The sequence below is a fragment of the Sphaerodactylus townsendi genome, linkage group LG01, assembly GCF_021028975.2.
Source record: "Sphaerodactylus townsendi isolate TG3544 linkage group LG01, MPM_Stown_v2.3, whole genome shotgun sequence".
Classification (NCBI taxonomy): domain Eukaryota; kingdom Metazoa; phylum Chordata; class Lepidosauria; order Squamata; family Sphaerodactylidae; genus Sphaerodactylus; species Sphaerodactylus townsendi.
The window spans coordinates 23,348,849-23,371,840 of NC_059425.1; the positions used below are offsets into that span (position 1 = coordinate 23,348,849).

A 22,992-nucleotide genomic window follows, 5' to 3' on the forward strand; every position below is an offset into this window, starting at 1 on the left:
CTTCCTCAGGCTGCTTTCTCCAACTCTCCAGGAGTTTCCCAACATGCATCTGGCAAACCTACCCCACCCATCCCTTACTAGTGGTCAGGGGGGAAATTGGCAATCCTACTCATCTACCCTACTCCAAGCAGCCACAGATGTTTCTTCTTCTTCTATATGTAGGGTTGTGAACTCTGACTTGGGAAATTCAAGGAGATCTGGGGACAATGCCTGAGAAAGCGGGGTTGGAAAGTATCCTTCTTTTGATTTCTAGAAACAAAATTAAGTATTTGACAGGCAGTCAGAGGAGAAGTACCGCCTACTGTCTGTTGGCAGTAGACGATAGGACTTGCTATAATGAGTTTAAATTATGGACAGAAAGATACCAGCTGGAAATTAGGAACTTTTTTTTTACCATAAGAGTTTCTTACAGTAACAGAGAAATTATTAATGCCCCGCCCCTGGAATGCCCGGCCACATCCCCGTCGTGCCCCGCCCAGCCCCATTGGCGCTACGCCACTGTTTGAATCCCACCACCATGGGAACCTGTCACTAAAATTTTTGGATCCCACCACTGATTGGGCCCATACTAAGCCATACTAGTTGCCAAGCAACAAAATAGCAAATCCAAAACAGGAAGAAAACTAATTTTTTTAGAATGCAAGATGCCAACCTAATCCGTGAATGTGCCTGAAGAAAGACAAAAAGAAACGTACCAGTGAATTCCAGCTCCATTTGTGCATACTGTGCCTAAGGACACAGGAACTGCCCTGCTGGATCAAATAAAAAATTAATCTACTCCATCCTGTTTTCATCTGGAAAGATCACAAGCAGGCCAAGAAGGTAGAATCTTTCCCCCTGGCATTTGTCTACAGCTTCTGCTAGATTGCCTCAGACTATGGAGGGTTCCAGTTAGCAATCCAGACTAATAGGCTTTATTCTCCATCACTATGTCAGATACTTTAATTATTAATATTTTTGTTTACAAGTAAAATAAGAACATCAGAAAGAGCCTGCTGAATCAGACTAGAGTCCATCTCGTCCAGTGGCTCACCTAAAGTGGCTTTGGGAGCTCACATGCAGGATGTGAAAGCAATGGCCATCTGGCATCCAGAGAGACCTAACGTTTTTGGAATTCTTCCCCATCCTGGTGCCGGTCCACATCTGGGGAACGCTCTTCTGGGACAAGAAGGTGCTGTTCTGGTGCGACAACCAGGCCACAGTACGGGTTGTGTGACTTTGGGCGAGTCACAGTTCTTTGGAGCTCTCTCAGCCCCACCCACCTCAGGGTGTTTGTTGTGGGGCAGGGGAGGGAAAGGAGGTTGTAAGCCCCTTAGAGCAGTGGTGGCGAACCTTTTTGAGACCGAGTGCCCAAATTGCAACCTAAACCCCACTTATTTATCACAAAGGGCCAACCTGGCAATTTAACCTGAATGCTGAGGTTTTCATTCAGAAAAAACTGGTTGGCTCCCTCTTCCTCCGCCCCACCCGCTTCAGCAGGGGCCAACCTGCTCTATCCCTCAGCAAGTCCTGCACGCACTGCTCTGTGCCTCTCTAGCATCTCTGCCTCCTCTGCACCCCACCCCCCTCAGGCAGCAGCCACCCGGAGCACAGGCACCAGGCCTGCCAGCCGAGTCCTCCCTGCTCACTGCAGTGTGCGCACATTGTGCTCGGTGGCCCAGGCCAGCCTAGATGTGCGTGTGTGTGTGTGTGGCCACAGAGAGGGCTCCGAGTGCCACCTCTGGCACCCATGCCCTAGGTTCACCATCACTGCCTTAGAGTCTCCTTGCAGCAGAGAAAGGGGGGTATAAATCCAAACTACTCTTCCTCCTCCTTCTTCCTTCTTCTAGGAGGCAGCTGGCTGACCAACACTGGAAACAGGATGCAGGGCTGGGGAGATAATTTGTCTGACCCAGCAAAGCTGTTGTCATATCGACAGACAAAATGAACAAGACCTCTCACATAAAACACGTCTTTGCATTTGCTCGACTTTGGCTAGGTATACCAAAAAACCTGACCTATATATTCAAAGTATGGGGGTCCTTAAACATTCTATAAAGCTGTTTCCAAATTAAAAAGGTTCCTAACACTGAAAAGCAGTTTAATTAATCGCTAGAAGCACGGCGTCTTGCCAGAGCTACAGAAGTGAGAAAATGACTTGTATTTCCATCCAGCATTTCATTTTGCAGGAAACCTGGGAACATCAAAATCATCATCAGTGTCTGAGAGGGTATTTTCCACACTGAGATCATAAACTGCCCGCCTTCCCAGCGACAGCTTCATGTCTGGCAGCACACAAGAGAACAAGGCAAAAGCGTTTCCTGGCCTGGCACAAGGATGTGTAAGGAAGGGGCGTAGCTATACCCTGTACACAATAATTCCTCTGTCTGCCCGTGCCCCAGATTCCAAAATGCAGGAGGAAAACAAGCCAAGCAATCATGGAGGGGGCATAAGTTGAAATTCATATCTCATGTATAAATAGTGGCTTCTTACTTGCACAGGATATGGCAAAATGCGAAGGAACTTCCGCACATGCTAGAAACCAGAAAACCAAACAGTGCAGTTCATCCACATTTAATAAAGAGAACTATCCGAACCACAGATTTTTCAATGGGCTCTCCTGCATTTGAGGACCGGCCAAGCCACTTCGTTGCCCAAAGGAACTGCACCACACAGTTTGAAAATTATGCTCCGACATCTGGCACCCATGGAGACCAGTGGTGGAAAGAAGGGTAAAAAATCTCTGACTGGTTGTCCACACCCTCCTCCATTGGTCATAACCATGAACACCACACTGCTCTTCAGGAACCGAGAAACAGGGTATGAGCTTGTGTATCTAATCTGGAGGAACCGGGTTTGATTCCCAGCTCTGCCGCCTGAGCTGTGGAGGCTTATTTGGGGACTTCAGATTAGCCTGTGCACTCCCACACACGTCAGCTGGGTGACCTTGGGCTAGTCACAGCTCTACGGAGCTCTCTCAGCCCCACCCACCTCACAGGGTGTTTGTTGTGAGGGGGGAAGGGCAAGGAGATTGTCAGCCCCTTTAAGTCTCCTACAGGAGAGAAAGGGGGATATAAATCCAAACTCTTCTTCTTATAATAATAATAATAATAATCATTACTTTGAGAATTGCAGATTATCATCATGATTTAGAGCAAATTTTCTTTGTAAGGAAGATAGTGGTGCTCCCCTGGCAATTCTGAACCCTGGCACCTATCTCATGAGAAATTACATGCAACACCACACACACACACACAGCATTCAGAGAATATGGTGCAGTTGAGGGATCTTAAAAATCTGCAGTGGTTCTTTCATTATCTCCCCCAAACCAGTATTCTATACCAAATTGCTTTGGCTGTGTGAACTGCTTTATATAATCAGATCATTGGTTCATCTAGCCTAGTATTGTTTACTTTGTCAAGATTGGTGGCTTCCCCTTTATTTTGGGTAGGTAGAAAGGCATCGTTCCAGATGCCAGGGAATTCTTTTGGCTAGGGTCCTTCTCTGTGCATGACAATGCTTTCACACTAGTGAAATGGCCCCTGCAGGCAGACACCCATCCCAGAGTCTCCTTATGATTCCCCTGAGTTATGATTCCCCTCCCATTTCATCACTGTCTACAGCATGGAAGGATCCTGGATCACACTGAATGGATCACACGCCACTTCATCCGCACCTTGGTCTGAGCCGTTAAAACACATTGATTGAGGGACTGGAGCACCTTCCTTGTGAGGAGAGGCTGCAGTGTTTGGGACTCTTTAGTTTGGAGAGGAGACGTCTGGGGAGGAGTCTGATTGAAGTCTATAAAATTATGCATGGGGTAGAAAATGTTGTCAGAGAGAAATTTTTCTTTCTTTCTTTCTCACAATACTAGAACCAGGGGGTACTCATTGAAAATGCTGGGGGGAAGAATTAGGACTAATAAAAGGAAACACTTCTTCACGCAACGTGTGATTGGTGTTTGGAATATGCTGCCACAGGAGGTGGTGATGGCCACTAACCTGGATAGCTTTAAAAGTAGCTTGGACAGATTTATGGAGGAGAAGTCGATCTCTGGCTACCAATCTTGATCCTTCTTGATCTGAGGTTGCAAATGCCTTAGAAGACCAGGTGCTCAGGAACAGCAGCAGCAGAAGGCCATTGCTTTCACCTCCTGCATGTGAGCTCCCAAAGGCACCTGGTGGGCCACTGCGAGTAGCAGAGAGCTGGACTAGATGGACTCTGGTCTGATCCAGCAGGCTTTTTCTTATGTTCTTATGTTCTTATTCATTAAGGTGACCAGATGGTCACCTTTGTGAACTGGGACGGGGGTAGGCCGCAGGAGTGCACTGCCTTCTGGGGCGCTGCCGTTTCCCGCCCTGTCACAGGGCGGGAAATGGGAAGCCCCAGAAGGCCGTGCTCCTGCGGCCGCGCACGCGGGAGGCTGCTGCACTGCCTTGCGCCCCAGAAGGCAGTGCGGCAGCCTCCCAAAAATCGGGACAATTTAAATAACCTGCGGGATGCGGGACAAATTGTTTGAAGGCGGGACTGTCCCGCCAACAGCGGGACGTCTGGTCAGCCTGTTATTCATACACCATCAGCCAGTCTTTGAGATGCCTTATAGGAAACCAGTCACATTTTGGAACAAGGGTACTCATAAATGGATTTTTAAACTCCATCTTTGAAGAAGATTATTCGGGATTTTCCAGATACTGGGTGGTATAATGTGAAACCAGTTCTCCTGCTAGATCCAGGTCTGAGCCTGTGTATTCCAGCATCTGATTTTCAACCATAAGTAGGAAGTCCCCAAGCAGGTCATGAAGGCCAACCCCCACACGTTGTTTATCTCCCCACAGCAGATATTCAGAGGTGGAATGCATCAGAATGTGGAAATTCTGTTATTAGCTGTCATTTTAAAAGATGTCACAGATCCATGAATTTACGTAACGTATCAGGAGAATTTAAGACGACCCCTCTGGCTCAGACCAAGGCCTTTCATCCACTTGTGGTACGTGTACCCCATGGTAAGAGTACATTCCTTTTGGGTCAGATTTTCCATTGAAAATACATTTTCCCTACTCCCAGACTCACTGTGCTGCAGATCCAGTAATCCCCGTGGTTTCCAAAAGCGGGCCAAGTGTGATGCTTTCCTTGCCTGCACAGTGAGAGCAAAGCATACCAACACCTGTTTCCCTTGCTTTCGGTTTTCCACTACTTTCTACTTTCAACCCACCCTCGCGGGAGCAGTTTCTTCCACTCCTCAGCAGACATTTCCAGAGGTTCAAGGCCTTTTAAAAAAAAATTAACACTAATGGTTTATCGCAGAAGCGATAGAACATTAAAACGCCTCTCAACAAAAAGGCAGCAAAAAAGGCAGCATTCTACCTACCAACCTGGGAATTACCTGGAAGGAGCGGCAGGCAAGATGGCAGCTCGGCTCAGAGCAATCAGTGGGGTACTTCCTCACGTGTAAACAGAGAAATGTGGAAACACCCCAGTGCAGAGCAGGGTAAGCATGGTGGGCATAATAGATCCAAGAGTCTGTTTGGTCCAGCCTCTGATCTCCAGCAGTGATCAATCAGCCAGATGCATCTGGAAAGTCCACAAGCAGGGCAGGAAACAGCTTTCTAGCACTGTATATACTTCAAAATGAGGTATTCTGAGGTGTACTGCCTCTGAACATGGAAGTTCTATTGTGGTTAATCACCGCTGATAGACCTCTCCTCTGTGATCTCCTTTTTATAGCTATCTCACCCAGTGGCCACCATTACACGTGCGGCAGAGAACTCTGCAAGGTGAATAACTTTCCCCAACAAATGTTCATAGCTGTTCATGTGGAACTCTTGGGCCAGAAAGTTCAGTGCCTCTTAACACAATTCCTCAAGATTTTGGTTTCTTTTTTTAATATCAGGTTTTCTTCCCTCTTGCAAATCCCAAACATTTGGTAAAAATTCTCTCCGAAGCTGAAGACAGGCAGCATTATTGTTAGCTGTAAAGTATACGTTCCCTCCAAGCTTCCCAGAGGTCTCACGCGCTCAGTCCAAACTGCTTATTTTCCCTGCAGCGGGTAAACCAATTGCCAGAGCAAGCAGAGGAAAGCTGGCAAAAGAAGCTAAGCCCACAAGCGTATTTTAGGAAATGCCAATTAAAGAAGGCGAAGCAAAGGAAATCGGTCTTTGTGTCAAAATATTACAAGAATTCTTATGCCAGCAAGCCAAGAAGCCAGGCAATTGCACAGTAGGACAAATTGGGGATGGGGAAATGAAACCAACATTGAATTGACCATATTTATTTTTTAAAAGGTTTTGATTTTTCCTTCCTACTGTTAAGCCTCAGTTTAACCCTCTTCATCCCTTTGGTCTTCAAATTAGTGTGCGTTAGCTGTTCCACTCTTCCTGCAGACTTGTCTACAATAAACCTCTTTGATATCACTTAAAAGGTCGCGGTAGCCCCCAAGGGATACTGGGAACTGGCAGAAGTTGATTAGAGATCCCCAACGCTACTGGTAGAACAAGAAGGGAGAGTAAGGTGACTCTTGGAAAAGTGACTCTTGGAGCCAAACGAATAATACAAGACACAGTAAAATGTTAGTTTACTAACATACAATAAGGCAATGGCCAGGGAGAAGGAATATCCAGGTAGTGGTGATGGCGAAATAAACTACCATTTTCAGAAGTTGCATACTTCTGAACAGAGGCACAGCAAGGGGGGAAAGCGCCTGGTGCACTGGTGTGTCCTCCGCCCCGCCCCTGGAATGCCCTTGCCACACCCCCACAGGGGTGCGTGCCTGGTGCATCATGCCCCCCTGTCCCCTTGAAGCTACGCCTCTGTTTCTGAATGATATTTGTGGAGGCCACTAGAAAGGCAGAGGCACTGCCTTTTATGCCCTGGTAGCTTCTCAGAAGCATCTGCTTGGCGATTGTAAGGATGTTGACCAAGATGAACTGCTGGTCTGATTTAACAGAGCTCTTCTAATGTCATTAGGAAGATGTAATTTAAAGTAGGTTGTTCACCCATGGTGTGAGTTCAGGTTCACAATTGAAATGATAGAAATGAAACATACCCATAAATTAGTGCTCTCCCATCCAAGTACTAACCAGAACCGACACTCCTTAGCTTTTGAGATCTGATGAGATTGGACTAGCCTGGGTGATGCAGGTCAGGGCTTATTTCTCGTATACCTTGAGCCAAAAGAAGCAGCCCTTCCTTGGCATTTTAAACCAATACACTTGTTGAGGAGTAATTGAATACAGCAGGTACAGTAGAACCTTCCATTATGGACAATTATTGCAGAAACAGCTTCATCAACAGTCCCGGTTAGAACATGTTCCTATTTTCATTTGTGAAATGTTGAAACATTTGACACCTTAAATGCCTTAGAGGGGGCCATGCCCCCTGCAGCTCCCCCAGGGGCTATAGCCCTCGTTTCATGGTTGTGATCTGGTACAAATTAAGCCCCAAAAGACAGTGGGAATAATGGAATACCAAAAGCTGCCCCCATGCATAGGGAAATTCGGCCTGTTAAACAATCACTATTGCTCAGAAACAAGGATTTCCAGGCCATCTAAGGGAGGTCTGGAATATCCATTCATAAAAACAAGCAAGCAACATACTCCACAACCAGAAGCAAGCCAGAGTAATGGGATCCAAGGCAGAGGAGTCAAGCGTGGGAAGCAGAATGTAAAAACAGACTTTGGCTTGGAAGGGTCTGAGCCAAAACCTGAGGGGTGCTGTAACATTAGACTATAATTCAAAGGACACTTTCCTGGTTGGGCTTAAGCCCCATGGAAAAAGAAGAGGAAGAGGAGGAGGAGGAGTTTGGATTTATACCCCACCTTTCTCTAAGAAGACTTAAGGTGGCTTACAAGCTCCTTTCCCTTCCTCTCCCCACAACAGATACCTTATGAGGTAGGTGGGGCTGAGAGAATTCCGAAGAAATGTGACTAGCCCAAGAACACCCAGCAGAAATGTAGGAGTGCGGAAACACATCTGGTTCACCAGATAAGCCTCTGCCACTCAGGTGGAGGAGTGGGGAATCAAACCCAGTTCTCCAGATTAGAATCCACCTGCTCTTAACACTGGCTCCCCATAACATGAGACTTACTTCTGAGTAGACTTGCTTAGGATTTGTGCTCTATCATCCTGCTTTGTAAATTCAAATCCATTTCCCTCCTATGTGGTAGGCCAGGAAAGAAACAAAGGTGTTGTAAAGCAGGGCTTTGCACAGTGTTAGATTGGAGACACTTTGCAGGTGAAGTTTCGCAAAGCTTATTTTGGCCATGCTCAGCTTTTGCAAAGCGTACTTTAATTTGTGGACAATTTTCTACCTGGAAGGGGATGCTCAACAAAAGACAACTGAATCAACAACGATCCAGCAGGGAGGAGCAGACCAGCCCCCTAAAAACCACACACAAAGCTGGGGCAAAGCTGGACAAGGGAGTTCAGGTCATTCTGCCCCCCGCCCTGCCCCCCCCCCCCCGGCGCCTCTCCTAGTTTAATTGTTAATCTCTCTTTGAGGTGTTCTATTTGGGTGAATCCATTCAGGAATAAATTGGTGACTTGGATCGTGTACTTTGGAACCACAAAGTGCCAAGGTGTTAAAGGTGGGGGTGAGGAAGCTGGAAAATGATAAATGGTGAAATGGTGGTGACACCCTTGAGCAGACATCACTTGAGAGGATTCGGAGTAGACCTGCTAAGGACTGCTCTCTGAGCCCAAGGAGGCAAAATGTCCAGCACCCATTTTTATTGTACGTCTGCCGTTTGATCCTTCCCGGAACTTAAACAGCCTAGACGGACACCATGGGGAGAGAGAGCTAACTACTTCCTCAGTGTCATGGCCCCCATCCATACTGTGCCCCCCCACACATGTTGTAACTGCTCTGTGCAGCTAACAATGTAGTCCTAAACACAATTATACCCTTCGACATCCATGAAGTCAATGGGCGTAGAAAGGAACAATTCTACTTAAGACGGGATTGTGAATTATATATCTGGGGATCCCAGAACAGGTTCTTAGTATCACCTACGTTGCGGTCCAAAGTGATGACTAAGGACAGTCGTTCCCAACCTAGGATATGCATACCCCCAGGTGTACACAGAGTGTTTGGGGGTAAGTGAAAAAATTGCATAATGTGTTTGCTAATATGGGGGTACAGTTTTAGGGAAATGGGTTTCCAAGGAGCATGCGAGTGAAAAATGGGGTCTCTGTATTGTTGAAGGCTTTCACGACCGGAATCACTGGGGTGCTGTGTGGTTTCCGGGCTGTATGGCCATGTTCTAGCAGCATTCTCTCCTTGTTTTTATGAATCAGATCCTCTGAAGATGCCAGCCACAGATGTAGGCGAAACGTCAGGAGAGAATGCTGCTAGAACATGGCCATACAGCCCGGAAACCACACAGCACCCCAATGGGGCCTCTGTCACAAATCCTTGGATAACCTTAATCCAGGCCTTTTTTCAACCTCTGGGGACAACAGTACAACAACACAACTTCCATGTTGGAAAAAACTATCAACAAAAGTTTCAATATCACTGAGAGAGCAGCATGAAAACATTTTAAATAAGTAATGAGAATTAATTTAACGAGTTAATTTGCGCAAAGTCCTTTGACTGCTCCATAGAGCTGATTTAAATGCTAAATAAAGAGCCAGTGTAGTGCAATGTCTAGTGCGTCAAACTAGAATCTGGGAGACCCAGATTCAAATTCCCACTCAGAAATGGAAGATTGCTGGAGGACCTTGAGACCGTTCATTGTCCAGAAGTGGGATCCAGCAGGTTCTCACCAGTTCCCGAGAGTGGGTTACTAATTATTTGTGTGTGCCGAGAGGGGGTTACTAATTGGGTCTGCTTTTCCATTAGAAATTCCATTAGGTCCAAACATCATTAAGTCCTGTTGTTTCCTATGTGGCTGGTTAGCGAAGGTAGAAAACGGGATAATTCTCCCTGTTGGGCTGTTTTAAAAACATGTTTTAGAAATATGGTAAAGTTCCTTGTTTAAGGAAAGTATCCTTCTTTTGATTTCCAAAATTAAACATTTGAAAGTATTAAGTATTTGACAGGCAGTCAATTAGAGGAGAAGGCGTTGTTTCTGTTTATTATTATTATTATTATTATTATTATTATTATTATTATTATTATTATTATTATTATTATTATTATTATTATTATTATTATTATTATTATTATTATTATTATAAACCGTCCTCCCCCGAAGGGCTCAGTAGACGATACTGTTGGCAGTAGACGATAGGACTTGCTATAATGAGTTTAAATTATGGGCAGAAAAATACCCGCTGGAAATTAGGAACTTTTTTTTACAGTAAGAGTTTTTTACAGTAACAGAGAAATTATTAATGCCCCGCCCCGGAATGCCCGGCCATGCCCCTGTCGTGCCCAGCCCAGCCCCATTGGCACTAAGCCACTGTTTGAATCCCACCACCATGGGAACCTGTTACTAAAATGTTTCGATCCCACCACTGATCCTTTCCCTTTCAACCTCCCATAGGTGCTTTTTCTGGAGGGAAATAACTATCATAGAGCTATGTGTGAGCAGACTGGCATGAGTAGCAGATACTGTAGCCTAACTGATGATTCTCCTTTCAGGGTACCTCAAAGTGTCTCTCCTCTGAGGCAGGCTATCTCATTATGCCTAATGACCAAGGGGCATAGTGTTTGCATCGCTGGATGACTCTGGGACAATTTCAATGAAATCTGATTTTCAGCGTTGTTGTGTGAGGATAAAAGAGGACCGCTTCCAAATACAGTGCCCTAAGCTACTTGGAAGAAGACAGGATATAAATGCGAGGAAACATAAATAAAATATATCAGTAGCACCCACACCCCTCCCAGTCCATTGCTGGTTTGATTTCCCTTTCTTTATGGCAAGTTTGAGACAGCCGTTTCATATCTGGTCTCCAGATCTCAACCCTGCCTGTAACAGTCAGGAAAGGAAATGTTGGGATGGATCTCTAATTTCCCCAAATAGACATCAGCTGATTTTTTTCTAAAAAAAAAGGAACAAAAGGAAATTATTGATAGTGGACAAGGCTGCCGAAAAAGGATCTACACAGGAGAAATTCAGAGTAGCTGATATACATACCCCTTTCCAAATAAAAAATAATTATGAAGATTTATAATTCCTCATTCACATACATGTTGATTCGACATTGTTTTAGAATGCTCTGCTTGGGTTCTAATGTTTTAGGTAGGCACTAGGACCCAAACGGAGCATTCTAAAACAAAGACGGTCCAGATGAAGCTACAGTTCTACTCATCTCTTTTTGTTGAACTGCCAGAGAGATGAACGGGGACAACATGCAAACTCAGGAAATGCAAATATTTGATTGAGTTCAGGGGTGTACAGACAGTCCTGACGGATGTCAGTGGGTGTTTGGAGCAAAGGTTTGGGCGGTTGCCCCATGGCACCCTGCCACATGAAACCCATTCTGATGAATGGGTTTGCCACGTGTCCAGTTTTTATTCATGCAAATGAGATTGTCAGGAACTCTGGGGCTGAGACCAGATCCTCAGGGCCTCAGGCTGGGAATAGGATTACCAAATTATCATAAAACAACTTGGCTGCTCTGTCTTTGGAAGTAGCTTGAGTGGCACACATCAGTGGGAGAGGCTTTGCCAGGGCATGGGGGCGGGGGGTCGAGGTAAGAATCACCCCCTGATTATTTCAGCAGATCAAACTCCTGCAAAAGGCACGGCTATAGGCAGTGTGGCGCAGCAGAAGGCTCAGGGACTGAGCATCTTCGTTATGTTCTAAGCATAATAAGTTGTGCATATTTGTCCCCTGTGTTTATATTTTTGCTACTTTATTATTATAAAACAGAAAAAGATATTACAATAATATTGCAGTCCAACAAACCTCTGGCCTGGGCCAGCAATCTAAGCAACCCTCTTCAGAACTGCACAATAACGTTTCTCCCAGCCAGCATTTCTCTCCCAGAAGATATTCTCATCGTATTTCCAGAAGGAGGGAGGAATCCGTGGGCTCCAGGATAATGAGGAATCCAGAGTTGTGTCAAGTAAAAAGCTGAAATTTAGCTATGATGTCATGAGAACAGGCGTTTGAGTGGGTGTTTAAAAACACACACGCACACCAAAACATCAGAACCTGACATGGAAAACAGATCTTCCTCTTCAGGTTATGTTTCTTCGTCTGTTCGTCGTTTTATGAGCTTGACTGGAAGCAAATGTATCCAAGTTACAGAATTATACTAGTGTAACATTAATTTCCGCTTCTCAGAAGACCATGGGAACTTGTTCGTATGTGTGCGTGGAGATGCTGGTTTCAATTGGAATTTTCTACACCTTCCCAAATGATGGCTACTGTTAGAGCATCCATAATGGATTGAATCCCAAAGCAATTACACTCAATTGTGGACAAGTCATTATCCCTCAACCTAACCTATCTCTCGTGATGTTTATGAGGAACAAGAGCATAACCTCATCCATCAATATCACTGCAAAGTCCTTGGAGAAGGAGATAAATATGAGGGATGAACTGCATAGGATCCTTGCCTGAAAAAAATCAGCATCTTGTTCACTAAGCCCACACAAAAAGTCAGTGGCAGGGATAAGGGGGCCACCAGGTCTCTCACTATATCAGTAGACCTCCCAGCCAAAAGCCCTGCTTCCACTGCCACTTTAAAACCCTGGAGGGTGGAGGGTGGGATGAAGAGGATGCAATGTTACCTCCTGCTAGGCCTGGCCACCAGGGGGAGACTGGGAACCAGGGACATGGGGCGCCATCTGTAATGGTGTGACATCACTTCTGGGAAAAACCTGAACATGATATCACTCCTCTCTAGGAATGGCCAGAATCTCTATGGTAAAACCAAACAATTTCCAGTGATTCCTAGAGAGGAGGAAGTAATATTATGCTGTTGCCTAATGTGGGGTTGGCAACCCTACTTCTGGTGAAAAACTGGAAGTGAAGTCATTGTTTCAGGCAAAGCCGAGGAGATTGTTCCCACCACCCAAAATCTGCAAGATGTATGTTTGAGCTCTGAAGACCAGTTCCCTTGGTACGAGATCAGTCTCTAAAACAATACATGATAGATCTCTAGTAAGTACAGCATTACTAAGACTCATAATGTATTATTCCCTCATTAGGATGCTGGTGGGAGCTCCCTGGGATGGAACAGCAGATGATCGAAAAGGTGACATTTACAAATGCATTGTGGGAGCAAGAAACAATTCAGCATGCACCAAAGTTAATATAGGTAAGAACTGGGTGTTTGGTTTTACTTAATATAGGTGTGATTGGGTGATCGATTTTACTTAATTTCAGCATCACATCAGTGTTGCGTTTCCGAGTGGAACTGGAAATGACACCACTGATACAGGGGGATTTCAGCTGATCTCTATGATAAAAAGCAGAGAGATTGGGAGGATCCCTAGAGCGTGCCCAAGTAGACTTACCTCACCACCAGCAGGCACTTCCCCGCTTCTTGTCAGCTGCCCAATGGAGGGAAAAATTATGAAAACTGGGGGGTTGGGGGGGGGGTGGCAGCTTTTCTGCTTGCTGACATTGTGCACCCAGATGTCATTTCAGCGTGTCACTGGGGGATGCTGGGGATGCTCTGGCATTTAGGCAAATCTCTGATGTCACTTCTGGTCACATGGGGAGTGATGTCAGTGTGTCACTAATGACATCTTTACATTACCAGCAAGCCCAACCGCCCACAGCAAGTTAAGGCTCTCACAGGTTGCCTGGAGGAACTGGCAACCCTACTACATCCTGTTTGCCTCTTATCACACTGAGCATCAGTGGGGATGGGAGAGTATCAACGGGAGATTGCCTGTCAATGGTGGGCAAAAGGCAAGCATACAAATTAGGCCAGAGATGTCCAACTCTGGCACTTCAGATGTTTATGGACTACAATTCCCAATTGGCCATGCCAGCAGGGGCTGATGGGGATTGTAGTCCATGGACATCTGAAGCGCCAGAGTTGGACATCCCTGAATTAGGCCCTGTGGTTTTGCGCTGGGGCTACCCAATGTGAAAGTCTGCGAGGTGTGACAATGACCTTTGGAGGCCAAAATTCTGTTCTCTTTGGATATTGCAGTTATCACTTGAGCTTTCCTGGCACGGGAGAAACTTCACCTGTAATATTTCTCCCTACCAGATTTCTGTTCAAGGTAGCATAGCCCTTCTATTACCCCTGCCTTGTTTACTTCTATGTGACTAGGTTTACTAACCTCAAGGCGGGGCCTGGAGTTTTCCCAGAATTACAGGGGATTTCCAGACTAAACTGATCAGTTCTCCAGGAGAAAATGGTAGCTTTGGAGAAATGGAAGCTCAAAAGTGATATCCTATCCCCGCTGAGCCCCCTCCCATCCCCAAACTCCTCTCTCCCCAGGCACAGCCCTCAAATCTCCAGGAATTTCCAAAGCCTGTCTTTGCAACCCTATTGGCAGAGGTGGGATCCAGCAGGTTCTCACAGGTTCCCGAGAGTAGGATACTAATTATTTGTGTGTGCCGAGAGGGGGTTACTAATTGGTGATTTTGCCACGTGATTTTTGCCTTAGTTACGCCCCTCCTCTCAGCAGTAGCGCACAGAACTTGAAGCAGTCTAGCAGGAGGTGCGCTGGTGTGCGTGGCAGCCTGCGCCTGCGTGCATTCGTTTCCTGCCCAAGGACCGGCGCAGTGGCTGCGTCCTTGCCGCAGCCCTGCCCAGGAATGCCTCGCCCCCGGAATGCCCGCCCCCGCCACGCACGCCCCCGCCATGCCCCGCCCAGCCCATTGGCGCTACGCCACAGTTTGAATCCCACCACTGCCTATTGGCGACACTCCTGTAAACTGGATTGTGGTGGTCTGTCAGCATGTGTATGTTTGCTGAGGTACGCGTGGCTCTGCTTTATGCCGAAGGCTGGGGGAGACCGCGTGGTTTTTTCAACCTCTCTCATTCTGCGACTACTATATTTCTGCGATTCTGCGACTACTATATTTCCAGGCGTTTCCCTTCAGCTTACAGAACAGAACCGAGGTGAGGAGAAAGCACATGCAAGCCGACAGATGCAGACATGAACACATCCTTGAGAAAGATTATAGCTTGTGGGACGACCCTGCCCCCAAACCCCAACCACGCACTGTCAGGGCTCACTATTTTGTTTTGTTTCCCCTCCTTGTTTCACAATGGTAAACTAAAATTAGGTGACATAGCTCTGCGGAACAGCTCCAAGCAAATAAAGAACATGCATTTTGGAATGACGCTTGTGGCCAACAGAGATGACGGGTTTGTGGTAAGGAGTTTTTTTCTGGTGTATTTATGTACTTTAAAGAATGGGGACTATGAAAAGCTAAGCAAGCTGCAATTATTTCAGCGGAGGCCAAATAAATTCTTGGCCAGGATGGGCCCACTGTAGCAGACATGGCATTGCAGGGGAGGGGGGGGGGTTTCTTACAAAATGTTTGTTTCATTTGCTTATTGAAGGTTGAACGAAAGGTTTCTGTCCTCCAGAGTAGACTTAGGGTTACCAACTCCAGATTGAGAACATCCTGGAAATTTGGGGTGGGACCTTGGGAGGGCAGAGTCTGGGGCAGGAAGGGAGGTAATACCATCCTCTAAGGGAGCTAATCTATGTAATATGGCAGTCATCGGTAATTTTGGAAAATCTCATGGCCCCAGCTAGAGGTTGGCAACCATATTGCTTAGTGCAAGAAGACTTGAGTTCCAACACACAAAGTTCTGTGTTCAGATCTCACTGCTGTGACAAATCCATGAAGCAGTAGGATGGTTGCCAGTTAGCCGGTTAATCAACAGGACATCTGCACTGCTGACAGGGCAAACAAGTCCAAGCCTTCCCCGGAGTTACCTCATAGCACTTGGGTGCACAGGCTGCCTGCCTCTGAATGGGGAAGCTGTCTTTAGTCACTATGACTAGTAGCCACAGATGGACCTCTCTTCCATGAATCTATCTAACCAGAGGCGTACCTAGGGTATGGTGACCAGACGTCCCGCTTTTGGCGGGACAGTCCCGCCTCAAAACAATTTGTCCCGCGTCCTGCGGGTTTTTTGAACCGTCCCGATTTTTGGAAGGCTGCCGCACTGCCTTCTGGGGTGCGCCCCAGAAGGCAGTGCGGCAGCCTCCCGCGCACAGGGTGGGAAACTGGGAGGGAGGCGTTTCCCAGAAGGCAGTCAGTAGCTCCTGCACCAAACATGTAGCCTCCTCTGTGGCATTGCTTGTGGCTGGGCTGGCTGCCCACCCGCCCGGGTCCCGGTTTACAAAGGTGACAATCTGGTCACCTTAATCTAGGGAAAATGTAGCTCTGCAAAATCTGAGTTTTCTGCCCCCCTGCCCCCTGTATGGTTGGCTGCCCTCCCCCACCACAACCAAACAACTTTTTTTTGCACCAGATCTTGAAGTTAGTGTATGGACCCGGGGGGAAGGAGGAGGGGTGTGGGGACGATTTTCAGGGGGGGGCATGTGACTAAATGGCCGCAGCCTGGGGACATTTGACCCAATATGTCCCCCTGGGCGGTACGCCCCTGTCTCTAACCCTTAGGTTTACCAGCTCTGGGTTGGGAAATTTCCAGAGATTTTGAAGGGTGGAGCCAAGGGGAGGGATATCTTTGGACTATAATGCCATCGAGTTCCTTCTCGAGCAGTCATTTTCCCCCCCAGAGGAACAGAACTAGAGACCAGTTGTAATTCTGGGAGCTCTCCAGCCACCCCCTGGAGATTGGCAGCCCTACTGACCCTCATATAAAACCATCTGTGCCCAAGTGTGGGTGTGTGAATAAGAGACGTTTAATTAGCAGAGATACGGAAGTGGCATCCAGTAGAAAAAGGAGAGCCAGAGATGCTTTGAGTGGCTTTATATAAAAGTTTACTAACTTAAAGGGTAGGGCTCCATGGAATAAAAACAAATAAATGCTATACTGCTCTGTTAAATATTTGCAGTACTAACTATACGGTTAAGACTATATCCTGCTCTGTTCTCTGCTGTTTCACATCTTGTCGTCCACTCAAATAAAGAAAACAAGTTAACTTTATAGCTTCTGATGTATGTGCTCACTAACATGTAAACCAATGACGATCTGACTCACCAATAGCTAATCAATAGGTCAAGTCGTAAACAGTGAATTCAGCAACTTGTTTACATACGAACAGTTAACCCTTTCATGATTGGCTGTGGCAGACACTTGCAAATATCCACATCAAGGAAGTCTTTACACCCACCAACAGTGGATTCCACAGTTTAATCACTCATTAAATAAACAAGTGCTTCCTGTTGTCTCCCCTTTCTGTTGTTTGCGTGGAAATGAAAGCTAACACTTCATATGGAGGCTGGCGGAGGTATATCTAGGGAAAATGTAGCCCAGTGCAAAATCTGAGTTTTCCACCCCTCGTATCCACCTTCATGACCAAACAACATTTTTTGCACCAGGTCTTGAAGTCAGTGTATGGACCCGTGGGGGTGATTTTCCACCCCCCACATGACTAAATGGTCGCAGCCCATGGACATTTGACCCCTTATGTCCCCCTGGGCGGTACACCCCTGGAGGCTGCTCATACGACAGGAGTCAAAGCCTTTTTTGGGGTACATTTTTGCTTCTGTATGTATAGGAGATTCCATTTTGCTTTTTTAAAAAGCAGTGCTCTTTAAGAGCAATTATCAGGATTCATGTTTATATGGGAGCAGCAGTGGTGTAGTGATTAAGAGCAGGTGCATTCTAATCTGGAGGAACTGGGTTTGATTCCCAGCTCTGCCGCCTGAGCTGTGGAGGCTTATCTGGGGAATTCAGATTAGCCTGTGCACTCCCACACACGGCAGCTGGGTGACCTTGGGCTAGTCACAGCTTTTTGGAGCTCTCTCAGCCCCACCCACCTCACAGGGTGTTTGTTGTGAGCGGGGTAGGGAAAGGAGATTGTAAGCCCCTTTGAGTCTCCTACAGGAGAGAAAGGGGGGATATAAATCCAAACTCTTCTTCTTCATAGTAACTGTAAGCAATACAGGACAGTGTTCATCCACATTTTTTTAAGTGACCAAGGGTATGTATAATTTTAAGCAGTAGCTGGACAAACACTTGTCAGGGATACTCTAGGGTGATCCTACACCAATAAGGGTTTGGACTAGAAGATAGACTGTTTGGCTCTTTCTAACTCTATGGTTCTATGTTTTGGGCATGAATCCTTTGTTTATAAGACCCATTTCATTGATCAGAATAAGCTTCTTTAATAGTGTCCAGGGACACAGAGTTGGAACACAGATATGGTTGATCCTGAGGAATGTGTTTGTTTTCCTGTAATTAAAATTTTTATTGTAATTATTTCTGTTTCTATTTATTTACATTTATTACCTGCCTTTTACCACAGTCTCAGGGCAGGTTGCAGTAAAAACCCTATAACGTTATAATCACGGCAGTAAAAACACAATAAAACCCCATTCTAAAAAGCCAAACAAAAGCCTCTAAAATCTCCTGCACGCACAGACCCACAAAAAAGGGAGGGGTGTCATCCAAATGCCCGGGTGAAGAGGACGGTCTTCCCCAGGCACCAAAACTCAAACCGAGGCGTAGCAAGGGGGAAAAGCACCCGGTGCACCAGTGTGTCCTCTGCCCTGCCCCATCCTGAAACGCCCCTGCCCCGCCCCCTGGAACACCCTTGACACACCCCCACAGGGGCACGCACCCACTGTGTTACTCCCCTCCCCGTCCACTTGGAGCTATGCCTCTGCTCAAATAGCACAGGCTCCTGGTGAACCTCTGGAGGGAGGGCATGCCACAGTGTAGGGACCACTGTAGAGAAGGGCCCCGCCACCTCTCATTTCCGAAGGGGGCAAGACAGCAGGCGGGCCTTCCCCTCTGATCTCAGCACCCAGGCAGGACTATATGAGTGGATGTGCTCTCTGAGGTACCCAGGACCGAAGCCGTATCGGACTTTATTATTATTAGGCACTCTTCAGAAACTGTTTTAAGCATGATATGTAAATTATATGAAGATTAGAACTGCCCCCTTCTCCCTGTCCTTGACTGGTGCTCCGTATGAAAATACAAAGATGGGCCTGTTGGATTTCTGCCTGTCATGTTTAAACCCTTGGACCTCTGCCACAGAAAAGAGATGACATCCTCTTGCACAGAAGCACATGTGGAAGGGGCACAGCTGCAGACTCTTATTCCCTGAAGCTTCTGTGGACCCGAGACCACTGTCAGTAAGAGCTTTATTCCTTCACCAAACATCTGGCCAGGGAGATGAAATATTTAGGCCAATTTGGCTGGGCGTTCCCTGGAAGTCAGGGCTGTTAGCTGCTGCCTGGCATTTTTGTGGCAGGCTCTTGTTTACTTATGAAGCACGGGTGATGCTTCATGGCATGTGTGTGAAAGCGGGCCTACGGGCAGTGGGGGCGGCACCCACGGCATCCTTTCAGAAGCTGTAAACAAACATTTGGAAGTCTGTGACAATTGGCATGACGGGCAGTGCAGACATAGTGCTTGAAAATGAGGCTGTTTTCGTACCCCACCTCTCCTCCAAAAACCACGCAAACAAACACATTCCAAATTGGAGGTCTTTAGCCTGCATAAATGATTCAAACTGGGACATAGGCAGAGAAACACCTTTCTAAACCCATTGACTTCAGTGGATTTAGAAGAGTGTAAGTCTGCTTAGGATGGCACTGTTGGTCATGTAGCTAAGTTTATTCTGTAAGATGCGGGGAAGGGGATGTGCTGGCATTTCTACCCCACTTTTTCTTCTGGACGCAGAACTCAGTGCCCTGAATCCCATCCTTCGATCACTGGACATGCTCACCTTCTTCACTCTAGCTTCTGAGATTGTTGTGGGCATATACCTCTTGCTGGGACTAGAAACTCGCAAGACTGGATACAGAATTCTCCATGCAAACCCCACCTCCCATTTTTTGCTTGCAACAATCTTAGCATCATCCAAAGGTCTTTCAAAATGACTGCCAAAAATTAATATTGTAATAAGGGCATGACAGAATAGGTCCTTTGTTCATGCTGTTCATGTTTGGGGTGGTTATTTCACCTTGTGTTTAAGACCCCCTCGGTGATAATTTTTAGACCAGTCTATTCATACCATGAGGAGTCGTAGTAGTTACTATGTCAGATTTGCAATGGGGACACTATCCCCTTCTCCTGCTCCTGCTCCTCCTGCTCCTCCTGCTCCTCCTGCTCCTCCTCCTCCTTCTGTTGTCTCTTTTCCTGTGTCAAGCTAAAAAAAAAATACTGGGTGATTTGGGATAGGTCATCATCTAACCTCTCGTGCAAGGTTGTTGGGAGAATAAAATGGGATAGTAGCTCCCACGCTTGCCACCTGACCTTCCTGGAGGGGAAGCAGAATACAAACCACACACATAACAAGGAAAAATACAACCTAGCACTTTCACAGACTGATTTGGGCTGTGTATGTATCATACAACTATTTGACCTACCTGGACAACTGTGTCATTATTTGACTTACCTGGACAACTGTGTCATTATTACAAAGCATAACTTAAAAACAAGTGTTCTGAAAATACATTGCTTTTGGGTCAGTTGTCTTCAAAGGTATCCAAATAAGCTTTTAAACTTTGTTGAGAATGTCCCCCCACCCCACCGGCAGTTGCCAAGAATTTGCCAACAAATCCCCCTCACAAATCTTGTATCATATTCCCTCAAGTATATACATTTATTATGCCCATCCCAGATGATTTCTTCATCTGTTTTGGATAGTGTCAACTAGAAGAGTTTCACGCATAGTTTCAGGTCAGAGTTTTATTGCACAGACTTATATTCCATATGCTCACCAATTCCCTGATCTGACATCTCTTGGAAATTCTTACTACCGTGAAAAGAGAGAATGGCTTAACACGTCCACCTATGATGCTAAGTAGAAAGAAGGCTCACAGAAACTCTTGTGCGTTAGGAAGTTGCTGTCCAGTTACAGGGCTGAACTACATATCCCATCATGCATTATCTTAAAGGGACAGAATCTCCTTACCTGTGTCTACTGCTAATACATATATATTGCAGCTATCATTAAAATAACTGAACCCTCTTGGGGCATCACATTTATCTATGGCCTTTTGTATACTTACTGGTTGTGGCTATTTGCTTCACAGTGTGGTTTTCCTGCAGTTTTCTATTTGCAAGGGAAGTCTCCTGCTGCGAAGCATCCCCCAGTCCGCCATTTTGTCTTGCCAGCCGCTTCCTTTTCATTTCCATGCAACCTCTCTTTGGAGAGGTAACCTGCTGTCTTTTTGGGGAGCAGGGGAGGTCTATCAATAATACAACAGATCATGTCAGTGTCCTGGGTCTGTTGCTCCATTGATAGACTTTCAATGTGGAAAATAACCTAGCCCTTTTGATCATGGCCAGAAGAGCTGTTGTGTGGGTAGGTGAAGGCAGGGTGGAGCTGGAAAACCCAGAGGAACTATAATGCATCTCAGTTCCCTTCACCTTCACTACGAAGGGAAGAAAAAGTCACATTTTGCCCGGTTTCAGAAACCACAAAGTTCCTCTGATCTGGGAGCACCATGACTTCCAAAGAGGCCAAAATGAGTGCATAACTGAGAATCTAAACCAAAGGGAATGTGCGCTTAATGCGAGGCCGACCACAAGTACATATCTCACTTTTCTCCCCACTGGGCCTCAAAGCTGCTTACAAAAAAACCCTGAAAAATGTAATTCAGATAAAGAAAGAAAAATATAGTTTGGACAAGCAAAGAAAAACAAATATACACAGCACAAGATGGAAATGTTTATGGCGATGAGAGTGTTGGTCTTGGTGATGCAGGATCAAACTCCCACTTTGCCGTAGAAGCTTGCTGGGCGACTTTGTGCCAGTCACAAACTCTTAGCCTGACGTTTCTCCTACGGTTGTTATTGTAAAGATGAAAATGGGGGAAGGGAGGATGGGGTTGTAAGCTGCCTTGGCTCCCCTTTGGGCAGAGAAGCAAGAGATTGTTACACGCTTGATCGTAGCCAAAAAGCTGACAAACAAAAATGTAATAATGAGGGTTTTTAAAAATCAAAATAAGTAACTAAATAATCACAGAAAAAAGACATAACAGCAAACCAGTTTCTGTTTCCAGCGTACACAGACCTTCTAACATGGTTTTTCCTTTTGGCAGGCATGCGCCCCACTGTGGTCTCAAGAATGTGGAACGTCCATGTTTAGTACTGGAATTTGCACCAGAATGGATGAAAACTTCCAGCCGATGGAAAACATTGCCCCCACAGCTCAAAGTAGGTTTGGTCTCCTGCATAATTTGATTTCTTGGAAATCCTCCCTTAGACGGAATGGTTTCTGAAAATCCAGTGTGCCCTCTGCACATGTTCAGAGACTCAATGTGCCATCCTAAATTGAGTTATGCCTTTCTAAGTTCACTGAAGTTAGCAGGGTTTGAAGAGCTCTTTTTATAATGGCAGTCTTAGGCCAATTATACACTGGTGCTCTGCACCGCTTGGGAGGGTATGTTTCTTTCAGGGCAGAGATTTCCCTGCAGATGCACTCACACTTAAGGTGCCAAAGATCCCGGAAGCCCTTCGGTTCCTGAGAGTGTGGAAACCCCAATGTTTTCCCTTGCTTCGGGGTTTCTGCTCCTTCTGGTCCCCCCCCCCCCACCACCACCACTTCTCACAGATCTTTCCAGAGGCTTGATGGCTGGCTTTTCCCCAAAAAAACAAGCCTGCATGATATGAGGAATATTGACATGAAATTTAAAGGGTTAAAAAAAAGCCAGCAATCTTGCAATCGACAGGGAGCAACTTGGAAGAGCAGGCAGGCAAGCCACACAAGCTGTATAGCAGGCAGTGGGACACCTCCTTAGAATCATAGAGTTGGAAGAGACCACAAGGGCGATCAAGGCCAACTCCCTGCCAGGCAGAAATGCACAATCAAAACATCCTTGGCAGATGGACATCCAGCCTCTCTTTAAAAAACCTCCAAAGAAGGAGACTCCACCACCCTCTGTGGCAGTGTATTCCACTGTCGAAAAGCCCTTATCGCTTTTCCTGTCCCTGTAATTCATTACTTCATGTCCTAGTCTCAGGAGCAGCCGAAAACAAGCTTGTTCC

The 22,992-nt window shown here is 46.2% G+C and overlaps 1 protein-coding gene across 1 annotated transcript in view; it reads left to right on the forward strand.

The window, feature by feature from the left end:
- The first annotated feature begins 13,082 nt into the window (after positions 1 to 13,082).
- ITGA10 (integrin subunit alpha 10) overlaps positions 13,083 to 22,992 on the forward strand; it is a 56,381-nt gene continuing 46,471 nt past the window's right edge. Inside the window, exons 1-3 of the mRNA XM_048481651.1 lie at positions 13,083 to 13,191; positions 15,126 to 15,214; positions 22,047 to 22,161. Of these exons, the coding sequence (XP_048337608.1) occupies positions 13,083 to 13,191; positions 15,126 to 15,214; positions 22,047 to 22,161 (313 nt within the window). The remainder of the gene's footprint in view (positions 13,192 to 15,125; positions 15,215 to 22,046; positions 22,162 to 22,992) is intronic.